Raw genomic sequence first — 13,766 nt, 5'->3', positions numbered from 1 at the left:
GGGCAGGCTGGAGCGCAGCGGCGGCTCTGCCGGGCCCAGAAAGCACCGTCAGCTCGGGAGGGCTCCTGGGGTTCGGCCGCCAGACGGGAGCTTACGGGCGGATCCTGCTCCTCCCGGGGAAACCGAGGCACGGAGCCGCGGGGTGCGGGCGCTGCGGCACCTTCGTGTCCCCCGGAACGGCCCGTCTGGGAGCGGGACTCGTGCCCCGGGGAAGGGCCGAGTTGGGGAAACCCTCCAGTCCCCAGGAGCTGCCCCTGGAGCTGCCCCTGCCCCTCTCCGAGCCAGAGACATGGAGAGGTCACCCCCCCCCAGCCTCTCCTGCGGCCCCTCCAGGACAGATCTGCCTCAGGGGAGCTGGTTGCTGTGAAGTTCTGCACGAGAGGGTGGCACTGGCATTGCTGACCCCGCATGCTGCCTGCCCGGGCCCAGCTGCGCGCAGCTCCTGCCCAACTGATCCCACAGACAAGTGGGGGGGTGTCCACACGTGTTCTTGGAGGGGACCAACCTGCCTGCAACAAAGCTGTACCCACAGCCTAGCTGGGACTCCAAGGCTGGGAAGGGTGCCCTCAACAGCAGTAAGCAGCGAACCAGGCCAGCTCTCTGTCCTTCCACCCATCCACCCATCATCCATCCATCAATCCATCTGTCCATCCCTCCCTCCCTCCACCCATCATCTATCCATTCATCCTTCCATCCATCCCCTCCCTCCCTCTTCCTATTCCTCCAGTTATCTTCATTTCAGGACCTGTCTCTCCCTCCTCCCCAGCTGTCCTTAGCCACCTCTCTCCTCTCCTTTGCCCCTTGCCTTTCCTGCCTCTATCTTTAACCATCTCAGTCTCTGCACTGCTTTCAAGGCCAAGTGCAGCCAGGAGCTGTGAATAACTTGTTTGGCTGCCCCAGCCTCAAGTGGTGTTGCCAAGGGTGACTGCGTTTTGGGCAGGCTCTGCAACAGCTGCCCAGGCACTAACAAAAGCTCTCCTTGTCCTGCCACAAAGCGCCATTATTCAAAAAACTTCTGGGCAAAACATTGCGCCGAGGTGAGGGAGGACAAGGGATGCCCGGCGGGAGGGGTATGCCGTGGTGGAGAGGCACCTTGTTGCCCCGGCTCAGTGCCCTGGGGAGGAAGGCTGTTTTGGAAGGGCTGCAGGGTGTGTGGGGCAGGTATGCAAGCTGCCATGTGGGCAGCAGAGCTGCCTGGTGTCAAGAGGAGTTTTGCAGGGGGTGGCCAGGGTTGGCTCAGCGCCTTTCCACCTGCAGCCCGCTGACATGAGTAACCCGGGGTTGCTGCGCTGGGTTGACCCAGAGGTTTGCTGGCTTTGAAATACTGGGGAGATCCGGTGTCGAGGTAAGACGGGCTGTGGGGGTTCAGCCAACGGGCTCTCCAGCCCCAGACCTTGCTCCAGCAGCCCCAAGTCCAGACATTGTCCCTGGGGAAGGAGGGATGCATGCACCCCTGGCTCCTCCCAAGGCATTGCACGTGGGTTGTCCCCACCCCACACTAGAAACACCTCACAAGCCCCTACCCTGCCGCAGAGTGGGTCCCCAGCTTAGAGGGGCACGGAGGAGAGGATCAGGGGTGGGGCTCTGGGCGATGTGGACTCAAAGCCCTGACCTGGGTCCCCTGCCTCCTTCCCTCCTGCTGCCCCTGGGTGGATCTTGGTGAGCTTCACAGCTCCTCTTCTTCTTGGCATGGCCACAAAACACCACGAGGGGCCAGCAAGAGACAGACCCAGCTTCGAGCCATGGGGCAGCACAGCCCGAGGACCCGGTGGCCCATCTCCTCCAGAGACCTGGTGCCCTGAAGCCTTGGAGACCTGGTGGGCCATCTCCTCTGTGGGCCTCCCTGCACCACCACCCACCCCCCCCCACCCCCAGTCTCTGGGGGCTTCCTTGCAGGGGGGTCAAGATCCTCTCCACCCACACAAAGCTCCCTGCTCTGTGCTGGTGCCTCTGGCGTTACCTGACTGTCTCCTGGCCTGGCCCTGGGTACTGGGGGCTTCAGGCCCAGCTCACCCTGTTCCCAGCCTGGCTTGGCGCTGTGAGGCAGCCCCAGCCTCTGGCACCATGCTGCCATGTCCCTGGGCTGCAGGGGCTGGGGTGTCAGGACTCAGTGGGTGCAAGGCATTGTCCCTGCCCTGTCCTGGGACAGCACCTGGGGTACATGACTACAAGTGCCGGGGAAAAGCTCCCCCCTGCTCCACCACTCATCCTGTAACCCCTGTGGAAACCATGTGGCAGATGCTGATCCTGTTGCTGTCCCCCTGTGGAGGGGAGCAGCCCTGTCTGGTGTGGTCTCGTCCCTAGGGCTGTGCAGGGGGGGCTGGGGACAGCTGCAGGAACAATGCTGGCAGCCCGGTCAGGCAGGGAGTGCTGCGTGCAGGGCTGGGGCAGGCTGGGTTGGGAATGGTGCCCCGTGGGCTGTGTAGCACCTGTATCTGGGCTCTCAATCATGCAGGGGAAGACATGCAGAAAGCAGGCGAGAAAAAATAACAGGAAACAGGGGACATGGTCGGGGAGGAAAAAACACCCAGCCCCAGAGCTACAGTTGGCCTCCAAGGGCTGCCAGGGTGGCACTGAAACCACAGAGCCCTGCTACACCCCGGCATGGTGGCACGGCGCTGTGCCCTTGCCTTGCTGCCATCCTCACTCCCAGGACCCAGCAGCTGGCAGGAGCAAGTGTGCGGTGGGGGTGCAGACCCCAGGGGTGCTCAAGCAATTCAAGGACCCTCAGGGAGCAGTCGGAGGCCCTGCTTCCAGCTCTGTGTGTGCCAGGGCATGCCCCTGCCAGTTTCAGGGAGAGCGCTGCATGCCGCAGCTGTCCCTGCCTCAGTTTCCCCATCTCATTTCCCCTGCCAGGGCTTTCAGGGAGACTCGGTGCCCAGACAGCAATGCCAGCAAAGAAAACAACCAAGCACATGGCCAGACTGGAACGGGGGCAAGGCCACAGCCCAGGCATGGGATGCAGCTCTCTGCACACATGTGCCCACTTCCCCTTTCGGCCAAAACCAGCCCGGCCAGGGCAGGTGCCTGGGGCTTGGCAGCACTGTGGAGCTGCTGGTGCCACTTTAGATGATGGTTTCAAGATGAGTCAGTGGGAGTCAAAGTCAAGTTGGCATCCTGTTTTCAACCAGTCTGTGGGTGGCAGATAGGAGGCACCTTGGCAAGGCTGAGGACAGGGCCCTGCCTGCATCCATCCAATGCAGGCAGGGCATTCAGACCCCAGCACATGCACTCAGCAAGGTTCCAGCTCCTTCCCAGCACCCACTGGGAGAGAATCACTCGCAGCCCTGCTGTGGGCACAGGCAGTGCCAGTGGCAGCGCCAGGCTGAGGTTCTGGGGCTGATGCCCCCCTCCATCCCTACCAGCTCTGCTGTGGGTGGCAGCAAATACTCAGGAAGCACCTGGTTCCAGTCTGAGCTGAATGAGCATCTTGCTGTTGGGCTATTCCTGCATGATCTCAGAGGGAGCTGCATGTGCCAGGAGCATGCAGTCAGACCCAAAAATCCTGCTTTTGATGATGATAATGAAAATAATAACGTTTTTGCTGGTATCAGCAAAATAATGTTTGTGGGGTGAGTTTTGGCACAAAGCTACCAGCTAACAGAGTTGTCCCATGGGCTCAGCACAGCCCTGCCGGGCAGCTTTACCCCCTGCACAGCCATGGCTCCAGCAGGCAGCAGTGCAGACAAGAGGGCTGCAGGCAGAGCAGCCCACTGGGGCTCAGGACCCTGCCTCCACGGCTGAGTGCCCAAGGACAGGGAAGGGTGACAGGGTTTAAGCATGGGTCTGGGATCTCTGCCCACTGTCCCCTCCTCCGTGCTACCCCCATGCCTCCTCCCTGTCCCCACTCTGCCATGGGGGCAGGAACCCAGGAACCTGGCCGGGGAAGGTGGCCAGTGTGGGCATGGACCCTGTCCCTGGCAGCTTGGGAGGGGACACTTCACACCACGGTGTGTGCTGGAGAGCCCTGGTGCAGTGCAGGGACATGGGGCCATCCCCCAAACCTCAAACCGGGGATGGCTACCTTGGAAAACTGCAGCCTGGCCAGGGCACCGAGGCATCCACTCATCTATGGGGCACGTGCTCAACCACAGGGCACCCACCTGGCTGTGGAGCATGCACCCCCTCATGGGGCACCCACTTGGCTGTGGGGCACGCACCCGTCATGGGGCACCCTGTCAGATAAGGGACATGTACAAGCCATGAGGCACTTGCCCAGCCACGGGGCACTCACCTGGCTGTGGGCAAGCACAGGCCCCAGGGCAACGCAGCCAGCCATGGGTCACACCGCTGCCCATGTGCACAGGGGAAATGCTGGGAGGGGACTGTGCCAGCTGCTGCACGCAGCAGGAAGGACCCGCTGTGGGCCGGGGACTAGGCCAAACCGCAGAAAAGAGGAAGCCCTCAAGTGCCCCAGCCCAGTGCCAGCAGACACACGCAGGCACCTTGCATGCCACCACACCAGCCTTTCCCGGGTAAGTCTGAGCTCAGCACCGATGCCTGCCACAGGGAGAGGGGCTGAGAAATGGGTTGACTCCTGGCACTGCTGGAGTGGAGTATCCTCCCCCAGAGCATCCTCAAAACCAGGGCAGCATCCCTGCTGCCAGGGACTGGTGGGAAGAGGGACCTGAAGCACTAGTGTGCAGTGCAGGGAGCCAGCAAAGCTTTCCCAACCCTCCCCACTTTGGATGCCAGGTTTTTCTGGAGCCTAAACTTAGCTCGTGTATTTTCTCAGGACAGACGGAATGGGCCAAGGCAAAGAGGGGATTTTTTGCAGAAGAGCTGTAGCAGCTGGGGTGGGAAAGCAGGGCACCACTTTCCAGGAGGCTTTAAAATCACAGTTGAACCAGCACAGCTCTGGCTGGCTGCGGGGCTTGGACAGACAGCATGTTTTCAGAGGTTACCTCGGAAGGGAAAACACCTTTGGCTTCCCTTCCAGCACCATGGATGATCCCATCTAACACCACGTATGGCCTGTGGGCACTAAGCCCTGCACAGGGGACCGGTGCTCCCAGGTGGGCTTGAGCTGGCAGCTGGTCCCCAGCCTGGTGGAGCATCCCCCTCACTGCCTCTGCCATGCTCTCTGTTCCCTGGTTAAATCGCAGCCCTGTCAGAGGGGCCTGAGGCAGGCAGATGGGCACCATGGCCGGGAGAGCATCTCACAGCTGAGGTTCCCGTGTGCCTGCGGGCTGAGTCCCACCAGCTTCAGCTCCAAATGGCTCCCTGCCTGCACTGCTCCCCCTGCCCTGTCTGCGGGGCACTGGCCATCTGTGGCACCCCAAGAATAAAATATGAGTGTTTGGGGCACTGAGGCTGCAAGTTCCCAGCCTGCTGGGGCTCCCCATGTTCTTGGTGGCTGGGGTGAGCACCCTGAACCTGGCGAGAGCACCCCGAGCCCAGGGAGAGTACTCTGAGCCAGTCACTCCCAGGGACACCCCAGTTCATAGCTGTGACCCGCGGTGTTCCCCCTCACCCTTTGGTGCATGGTCCCATCCCTCAAACCCCCAGGCACCCTTCCTCCAAGCCTGGCTGAGACAAGGCTGGCTGCATTTCAGGCTTGACCTGCCCTGGGCAAAGCAAGAAGGGTGGAGTGGGACTGTGGCTGTTTGTCAGGTGGGGAAACAGAGGCATGGAGCAAGTACCAAGGACCGAATCCCTCCTGCGTGTAATGGTGCATGGTGCCAGGCGGCAGGGGCGGGGGGGGACAGGTGCTGCTACCCATCGGCTCTGTACCTCCCTTCGGCAGCAGCCACAGTGGGAGGGTGACACAAAAGCCACTCTGGGGTGGGACCCGGGGGCAGATGGAGGGGAGCGCAGGGCAGGGGCCAGCAGTGATGTTGGGGCCTGGGTTTCATGGAGAAGTCCTTTCTCCATCCCCTCTGGCCCCAGTGCCTCCCACCACCCCTCGCCCACGGCAAACTGAGCTGATGGTCCTTGGTGGCCTCTCCTCTCTCCCAGGCATTAGTTCCATCACCTGAGAAGGTGACAGCCAGCCCAGCAGCATGCCCTGGGCATCACCGCTGCCACGGCCACCATGGGGCCGGACTGGTGTCAAGGCAGTGGTCACGGCTGGGGTGTTTGTAACCACCCTCTGGAACCTGAGGTGCTTTCTCAACCCTTCCACGGCCTCCAGAGAAGCCCCCAAGCACACTGAGCCACTGGTGGTCCTGGTGTGGGAATGGCCCTCAAAGCAGGTCCCCAATGTCAGTGGGGATGTTTGCCATGAGCTGTATGGCATCACAGGCTGCTTGCTCACCATGGAGCGGCGGCTCCTGAGCCAGGCAGATGTGGTGGTGTTCCCCCACACCAGGCTTCAGCCTGACAGGGACAAGCTGCCCAAGGAGAGACTGCCAGGGCAGAACTGGGTGTGGGTCTCCCTGGAGTCACCCTCCAACACTAAAGCTCTAGCAAGATGGAACCAGACTTTCAACTGGGTGATGACCTACAGACGGGACTCAGACATCTTCATCCCCTATGGCAAGCTTGTGCCCAACCAGTTGGCCACCGTGAACATCCCCACAAAGACCAACTTGGTGTCCTGGGTTATCAGCAACTACCACAGGACTCAGAAAAGAGCTGAAGTCTACAGAAACCTCTCCAGATATCTCCACGTGAACATATATGGGAAAGCAAACAAAAAGCCACTTTGCAAGGACTGCCTCTTGCCAACGACATCCAAGTCCAAGTTCTACCTGGCCTTTGAGAACTCCATCCACCAGGACTACATCACTGAGAAGCTCTGGAGGAACTCGCTGATGGCTGGCACTGTGCCCGTGGTGCTGGGCCCTCCCCGGGCCAACTATGAGCAGTTCATTCCTGCAGACTCCTTCATTCACGTCGATGACTTTGGTTCCCTGGCAGAGCTGGCCACCTTCCTGAAGACCATGAACTCCAGCCGCTACCAGCAGTTCTTTGCCTGGCAGAAGAGGTATAGTGTGAAGCTCTACGCTGACTGGAAGGAGCGGATCTGCACCATCTGCACCGCCTACCCCAGCCTGCCTCACGGCCATGTCTATCCCAGCCTGGAGAGCTGGTTCAACACCTAGCACGGTGTGGTGTGTGCTGGGACCATTGGGGACACATCTGGGCAGAGGATACAGGGTTGGGGGGCCGTGGGAAACCCTCCTACATACCAGGATATGGGGCAGGGAGGGATGCGGGAGTCCCAACCTCTCCTCCCAGCCTGGCTGTTGCCACACTGGCACCTTGAGCAACTCTGCATGATTTCATTTCTTGCAAAATGGAATCCAACACTGACCTACCTCGCCAGGGTGCTGGCAGGATGAGAGGGTGCTTTGGAAATAAATGACACAGTGCTGCAGATTCTCTCTGCCTGTGGTGCAAGGGCTGGGCAGGGCAGAGGGCTGGCAGGGGGCTCAGGGCTCCCCAACCTTCCCCTGTGATTGCTTCATGGCCCCCCCAGCACCTTCTGCTGGTTGGCAAAGCCCCAGTGACAGAGGCTTCACAGTGACATTTCTGGCTGGGGTAGAGAAGCCGAGCTCAGGGCAGCCCAGAGGGGCCGGAAAGCACAGCCTCTGCTCCGCCACTTCCTGGCACAGGCAACAGCACGCATTTTCCCCACCCACCCCCACTCTCGAGCTGTGGACTGGCAGGACACCGGATGCTTTCAAGACCAATCTCAGCCTGCTCAGTGACAGACTGAGTCAGAGGGATGCTGTGGTTTCTCACTCCCTTGCCGTGCCACCCAGGAAGCCAGCAAGGTGGTGGCATCTGCAGCCTCACAGCAAGCCAGAGCAAAGCCGGTCCTGTGGGCACCCTGCGGTACCACCAGCAGCCCCCTCCGTGTGCCCTTGGCACTGCCAAACCCCTGTACACCCCACATCACGCGTGCACCATGCACCCCAGGACCCACACTACCAGCATCCTGCAGTGCTGGACCCTGTGCCACACACACCCTGCAGCCTGGGCACCCTGCAGCACACACATAATGCACCCTGTGCCATGCACACACGTTGCACACTTGACACCCTGCAGCACACACTCTGCAGTGCACACACCCTGCACCCTGGGCACCCTGCAGCACACACACCCTGCACCCTGGGAATGGGCAATGCCCAGGCACCCCCAAGAGGAAGCACCCAACGGGGATCGGTGGCAATATTGGGGCTGGGTGACAAGACCAGGGGATGGGACATGCTCCATTTGTGCCTTGCCCCAGTGCCCCTCAGCTCAGTGCCATCAACCCCCTCGATTTAAACAACTAATTTTTTCACCGGTTTCCCCCGGTTTCCCTTACTGCAGCCCTGAAGCAGCCATGAGCTGCCGGGTGCCCCCCAGGACCTGCTCCCCATGCCTGGGGTGCAGTGGGGCTCAGGAACACGGTGACACCCCCCCAGAAGAGGGGGTTGGCCCTTCACTACATCCTCGGGGGCCATTCACCCAGCCCAGCCCAGCCTAGCCAACCCTCCCTAGGCTGCAGTTTGATGGGCACACTGTGCCATTTTGAGTTCTACGGCTTCTGATTTGTTTTGTCTTCTGGGTCAAACTGAAAATGGAGCAGGAGTCTCCGAGCACCCGCCGATAGGGTGCTGGAGCAGCAGGATTTGGGGGTTCTGCAAAGGGTTGGGGCTCCTGCCTGGCTGGCCTTTTGCTGGAGCAGAAAATCAGGTGGTGGAAATGTGGAGAAGAAAACCTCAGGGAGACAATATTCTTCCCAGGCTTTCTGCTACCAACCCCGCTGCTCTTCAGGCTCCAGCACCCCCACCCCACCCACCACCAAAGTGCCAGGCAGCAAAGGGGGGCAGTTTCCAGTGGGTGCCATGCCTGGCTCTGCCCCCACCCTGCGGGCAGGCAGGGATGTGGCCTGGACACTCAGGCACTGGGCAGCAAGTGGGACACAGGGCGAGCCATGGGCATCCTGCCCCTTGTGCTCCCTGGCCCTTCACAGGGTCCCAAGGTGCCCTGTGAGCAGCTGACCCCACTCCTTGCCTGGCTCTTGGGAGCAAACCCATTGTTTACCAGCAGCCGAGCTGAAAAAGGGGCTTTTCAGAAGTTTCCCTACAAGCTGGGTAATTTAACTGCTTCTGCTCAGGGGCAAAACCCCTTGGGGGCACAGGCTGGTGGCAACCCAGTCTGCAGAGGCAATGGCAGTGAAAAGTGGTGTCATCCCCCAAACACTTGATTCTCCTAGCTGGGCTGGCACCTATCCCCACCAGCTCAGGCCCTGGTGCCCACCCTGACCTGCCTGGCTGGACCATGCACATGGGAGCATTGCTCACCATCCAGCAGCCCCGCGGTGAGGACAGCACAGGTGTCCTGTACCTCCCCTGCCCACCCCAGGGCTGGAACTCGGCAGCTCCCACTACAGCCCCACCTGGTCCTTCCCTGCCTGCAGGGACCACTGGAGCACCTTGTGCAATCCCACTGGGCTTCCACCCTTCCCAAAGCAGCCTCCAAGACCACTTTTGGTGGCAGGCTGGGCTGCCGACAGCCAAAAGCCGGGTGGTGCTGGCCCAATGAGGACAGGTCAGCCCGATTTCCACACCACTGGGCTGCCTGGCACCATGCAGCAGCAGGGACGCAAGGGAAGGGATAATTCACACTCATGCCCCAAAGAACTGAGATTTATTTCATTGTCAGAAAGAATATGATTAAGAAAACAAAAATATAAAAATCACCAACTACAGCAGGCTCAAAGGCACAGGGGTGCTAGCAGCATGGACAGGACAGTGTTGGCCCCTCTGGGCTGGGACCCCCCGGGGAAAGATGGTCCCTGGGCAGCCAGTTTAGGGCAGAAGAACAATGGCTGGAGCGTGGAAAGGGCACAGGGGACCTGGGGTGATGCTGGGCACAAGGGCCAGGGAGGATCCCCACCGGCCCCCCCTTCCAAAACAAACCCCATCAGGTGAAGCTCTCCTGTGCCAACAGGGCGAGGGGAGGCTGGGGCTGCAAGGGTTCACTGAGGGCTCACTGCCAGCCCCACACCCCAGTACTCGGCTTGCCCCAGCTGCTCGGGAGGGTGGGCAGAGCCGCTGGGGACCCTGGCCCTGGGCACAGTGTGCCAGCCCCGCTCTACGTGACAGGGAGGAGGCACCTGGGAAACTAGTAATCACTACAAAGATTTTTGCTTTTTAAAAAACTACAACCAAAAACCATTTAAAAAAATAAAACCACTCCCCCCACCCCCCACCCTTCCCTCCTCTCAAAAAAAAAAAAAAAATCTAAAAAATACTTTTTTCTGGGTCTTGAAGGAGAGCAGCTCACCTGGGCTGGGGCAGGGTGCTCCATTCTGGGCACGTGTGGCTTCAGTGGCGTGCAGTGGGGCAGGAGCAGCTGCCCCCAGGAGAGCTCTGAGGAGGGCCGACGCTGCTGGGACCAGTAAACTCACATAACTGGGAAGGACTGGGAGCAATGGCAGAGAGCAGGCACCATCCCCTTATCAGGCTCCCAGCCCTTCCCCTGCCCCTCATGCCCCAAAAGCCCCAAGGCAGCCCAGGGAGTGCCCTGGGAGCAGGAGCGGGGCTGTGCCTGTGCCTTCTCAGGACGAAGTGGGGGGGAAGCTTCCCCCCCGAGAGCCAGCCCAGCCGTGGTGTCGGGGCGGCACTGCCACTGGCCCCACAGCCCCTGGTTCAGTGGCTGCTGTTGCTCATGGAGAGCCCAGGCTGCAGCGCTTGAGGGAACATCTCAGCTTTGTGGAAGGGCGGCATGTAGACGGGAGGGGAAGGCGCCAGGCTGTAGCCCTGGGACGTCACCGGGATGGGCAGGCCAGTGGGCATCAGGGACTGGTTCATGTCATACATCGCTCCCTCCGCCTCGTTGCCGAAGGGCAGCAGCAGCCGTTTGCCTTTCTGACGCCGGTTGCAGAACCAGACTCGGACCACCTGCAAGGGAGGGGAGATGGGGAAGGGTGAGAGCCCAGATGCTGTGTGTGTGACAAGGAGACCCTTCTGCTGGTGGCATCTCCACAGCGCCCTGACCCACCAGCACAGCCCCCTCCCTGCCACAGCTCCTCCTCAGGCTGGGCTCAGACAGGTAGATGGTGGCTACCAGCTATGGCCACCTTCTCACAGCTTCCAGTACTGAACTGGCCTGATGTGAGTGGCTCAGTAACTGTGGCCATTTGGGGCACCCATCCTCTGAACCCTCCCAACATACGTCTTTGTCCAGGTTGAGGTCCTCGGCAATTTGGGAGATCTCCTGGGGACTGGGCTTCACGCACTTGCGGAAGAAGCTCTCCAGTGTCCCCTTCACGTTGGTCTCGATGCTGGTCCTGCGTTTTCTCTTCCGGGCTTGGGCCAACACTTGCTCCGCATTGCACATCTGGAAATGAGAGAGGCCACGCACTCGTGGTGACAGAGCTCACAATGTCCCCACCAGGCCCTGGACACACAGTCCGCAGGGGTCTGGTCTGGGAGGGATGGGCACAGGCTGTGACTGTCCCACTGAGTATCACCCCACTGTGACTGGGGCCATTCCCAGTGTCCCAGCACTGCCTACGGCTGGAGCAGGGGGTTGGACACAATCTCCCTGCATCCCTCCAGGCTCCTCAGGGACCATCATCTCCAGCTTTTCAGAGATTCCAGCAGGACCTGGCTGCTCCGAGACGGGAGCTGTCACTGTTGTCACAAGGTGCCTGGGGGTGGCATTTGGGGTCCCCCCAGCCTGGCAGCAGGTGATAGCCAGTGGATACGTTCCCTCTACAGCTGGACTGAAGCCGTGGCAGCAAGATGTTGCTGTGGACAAGGCCCCTGCTGCTCCCCTCCTCCCTCCCAAAAAGCAAAGTGTAAAAGGAAGAAGCTGCAGCCTGAGGGCTCACTGGTGTGCAGCGCCCTAACTCCCAACCCTCCCCAGCCCCATACCTCTTGCATGTTGTCCGTGTTCTCTGCCTCGTTGAGCCAACGCTGCAGCAGTGGCTTCAGCTTGCACATGTTCTTGAAGCTGAGCTGGAGCGCTTCAAAGCGGCAGATGGTCGTCTGGCTGAACATCTTCCCTGCACGGGCAGGCAAGGGAGGGTGTCACGCACCGCTCCTGCCCCGGGGTATCTCCCACCTCCAGAAGCCCCCCAGAATCCCTATTCCAGCATCATCCCCTGTCCCAGCATGCCCAGGAAAGGCATTCTCCCTGCTGCTTCAGCAGGGATTTAAAGCACTGAAACTCTTCAATAGGCAGCTGTAGCTATTTTAAACCAGTTTCTTGTTATCAAACCCATCCAGCTTGAGCGACTATTTAAAACAGGGCCCCGGAGCCCTGGGGCTGGTGCTCACCGACTCCTTTTCAGGTCGTTAAGGAATAGAAATCTCCATAGCGTGGGTGCTCCATCCCCCTCCCAGGCCTCTCCCTTCCCTCCGGGGGTAGGGTGCAGACAAGGACCCTTACCGTAGAGAGTGCCCAGCGCCAGCCCCACGTCAGCCTGGGTGAAACCCAGCATGATGCGCTTGTGCTTGAGGTCCTTGGCGAACTGCTCCAGCTCTTCGGAGGTTGGCGCATCCTGGCAGGGGCAGAGAGATAAACTGAGATGGGACAAACTCATACCCAGGGGCTGCCATGAGCGGGCTCTGTCCATGTGTTGGGTTCAGCGTGGGACAGGGATGGGAGCACGAGAGGGCACATCCCCCCACCGGCGGCTGCCACCTCTGGGTGATGGGGTGGGCAGCAGGTTTTTCCCCAACAAGGGGCTCTGCTCAGGGACCCCAAAGTGCCTCAGCCCTGCCCCATGCAGGAGCCTCTGGACATCCCCCGACCACGGCACACCGCCCAGCTCACACAGCGCTGGTGTGGCGGTGGCACAAGGGCCCGGGGACAGAAAGCAGGTTCCGGGAGCACCCAGAGCTCCTGCTCTGCCCCAATACGCCCTGGGAACGTCCCCTCTGGCCCCAGGCTCAGACCCTCGTGGCCTGACCGGAGGCAGCACCGATGGGCGCATTTGCTGATGGCCGCAGCATCGCCCCACTCTCACGACAGGTCCCCGCGGGCTCAACTATCCCGGGATGTGGGCACCCACCTCCCCACGGCTCTCGAGCACGGGGCAGCCCCTTGCCAGCGCCTCTCCCGCCTGCGCCCAGGGCACGTGAAACGGCTCAGATGAAGCGAATGATGAAAGCCCCCATGACTCGAGTGGGATTCAAACACCTTTATTACACTGCCAGGCTCTTCCCTCCTAGAAAGCTGCTTACCCAGGTGCTTCCCTTCCTCCCTACAGCACAGCCTCCAAGTGCTGCGGCGGCATTTTGCAATCTTTTAACACATTTCCAGCGCACTTTCGGATTCTACAGACGTCTCTCCTGCCACCAAGTCTCGGCTTTTAATTCCTGGCGTACCTCGGCAGCCCTCCCTGCCGCGGGTCAGCCCTCAACAATCCCTCAACCGCGGAAGACCATTCCTCGGAACACATCACGGCCTGGGGGACGCGCATCCCTCCACGCATGGGAGCTCCTGAATCTCCGTGGCAGGTACCCGGCTGCAGTCCCGCAAACCCAACCGACATGCCCGCACCAACCCCCTGCAACTGCAGCCAACCCCGGCATCATCTGCCGCTGCTACCCCTGAGGCGCGTTTGACTGGGAGGGACGGGCTTATGTTATGCCAAGATTTGTAAAATGTTAGAAACAACCCCAAAATACAACTGCCAGTCACGCTGATAACTACCGCCGCTACCCTCCGAGCCGCCTCCTCCCCCCCGCCCCGTCTCCGGGATGGCTCTGCCCGGTCCTGGCAGCCGTCGGGAGCCCGCGGAGCCCCGGGAGGAGCGGCCAGGGGCAGCCGCCGTCCCCGCACGGCCGAAGATTGCTGCCAGGAGCCGGGCTACG

General features: G+C 60.8%; 3 protein-coding genes across 3 annotated transcripts in view; 1 reads left to right on the top strand and 2 right to left on the bottom strand.

Annotated features, from left to right (window-relative positions):
- The window catches only part of ABCA2 (ATP binding cassette subfamily A member 2), a 37,640-nt gene extending 35,566 nt beyond the window's left edge, over positions 1–2,074 (bottom strand). Inside the window, exon 1 of the mRNA XM_026860702.1 lies at positions 1,961–2,074. Within this exon, the coding sequence (XP_026716503.1) occupies positions 1,961–2,074 (114 nt within the window). The remainder of the gene's footprint in view (positions 1–1,960) is intronic.
- Positions 2,075–5,977: 3,903 nt separating this feature from the next.
- On the top strand, positions 5,978–7,238 carry FUT7 (fucosyltransferase 7). Its single transcript, XM_026860464.1, has one exon. It carries the CDS (start codon positions 6,003–6,005, stop codon positions 7,044–7,046), a length of 1,044 nt encoding a protein of 347 aa, XP_026716265.1. The 5' UTR covers positions 5,978–6,002; the 3' UTR covers positions 7,047–7,238.
- A 2,951-nt stretch (positions 7,239–10,189) lies between these two features.
- LOC113486489 (POU domain, class 5, transcription factor 3-like) lies at positions 10,190–12,626 on the bottom strand. The gene is made up of 4 exons (XM_026860467.1): positions 12,337–12,626; positions 11,820–11,950; positions 11,116–11,280; positions 10,190–10,841 (listed from the first exon to the last, which is right to left on the bottom strand). The coding sequence occupies exons 1-4, from the start codon at positions 12,521–12,523 to the stop codon at positions 10,590–10,592; spliced, it is 735 nt and encodes a 244-aa protein (XP_026716268.1). The 5' UTR covers positions 12,524–12,626; the 3' UTR covers positions 10,190–10,589.
- Between the last annotated feature and the right edge of the window lie 1,140 nt (positions 12,627–13,766).

Source organism: Athene cunicularia (assembly GCF_003259725.1).
Source record: "Athene cunicularia isolate RWA chromosome 17 unlocalized genomic scaffold, athCun1 chr17_part1, whole genome shotgun sequence".
Classification (NCBI taxonomy): domain Eukaryota; kingdom Metazoa; phylum Chordata; class Aves; order Strigiformes; family Strigidae; genus Athene; species Athene cunicularia.
Note: the sequence above shows the minus strand (reverse complement) of the source record. Positions and strands in the feature narration are given on the sequence as shown.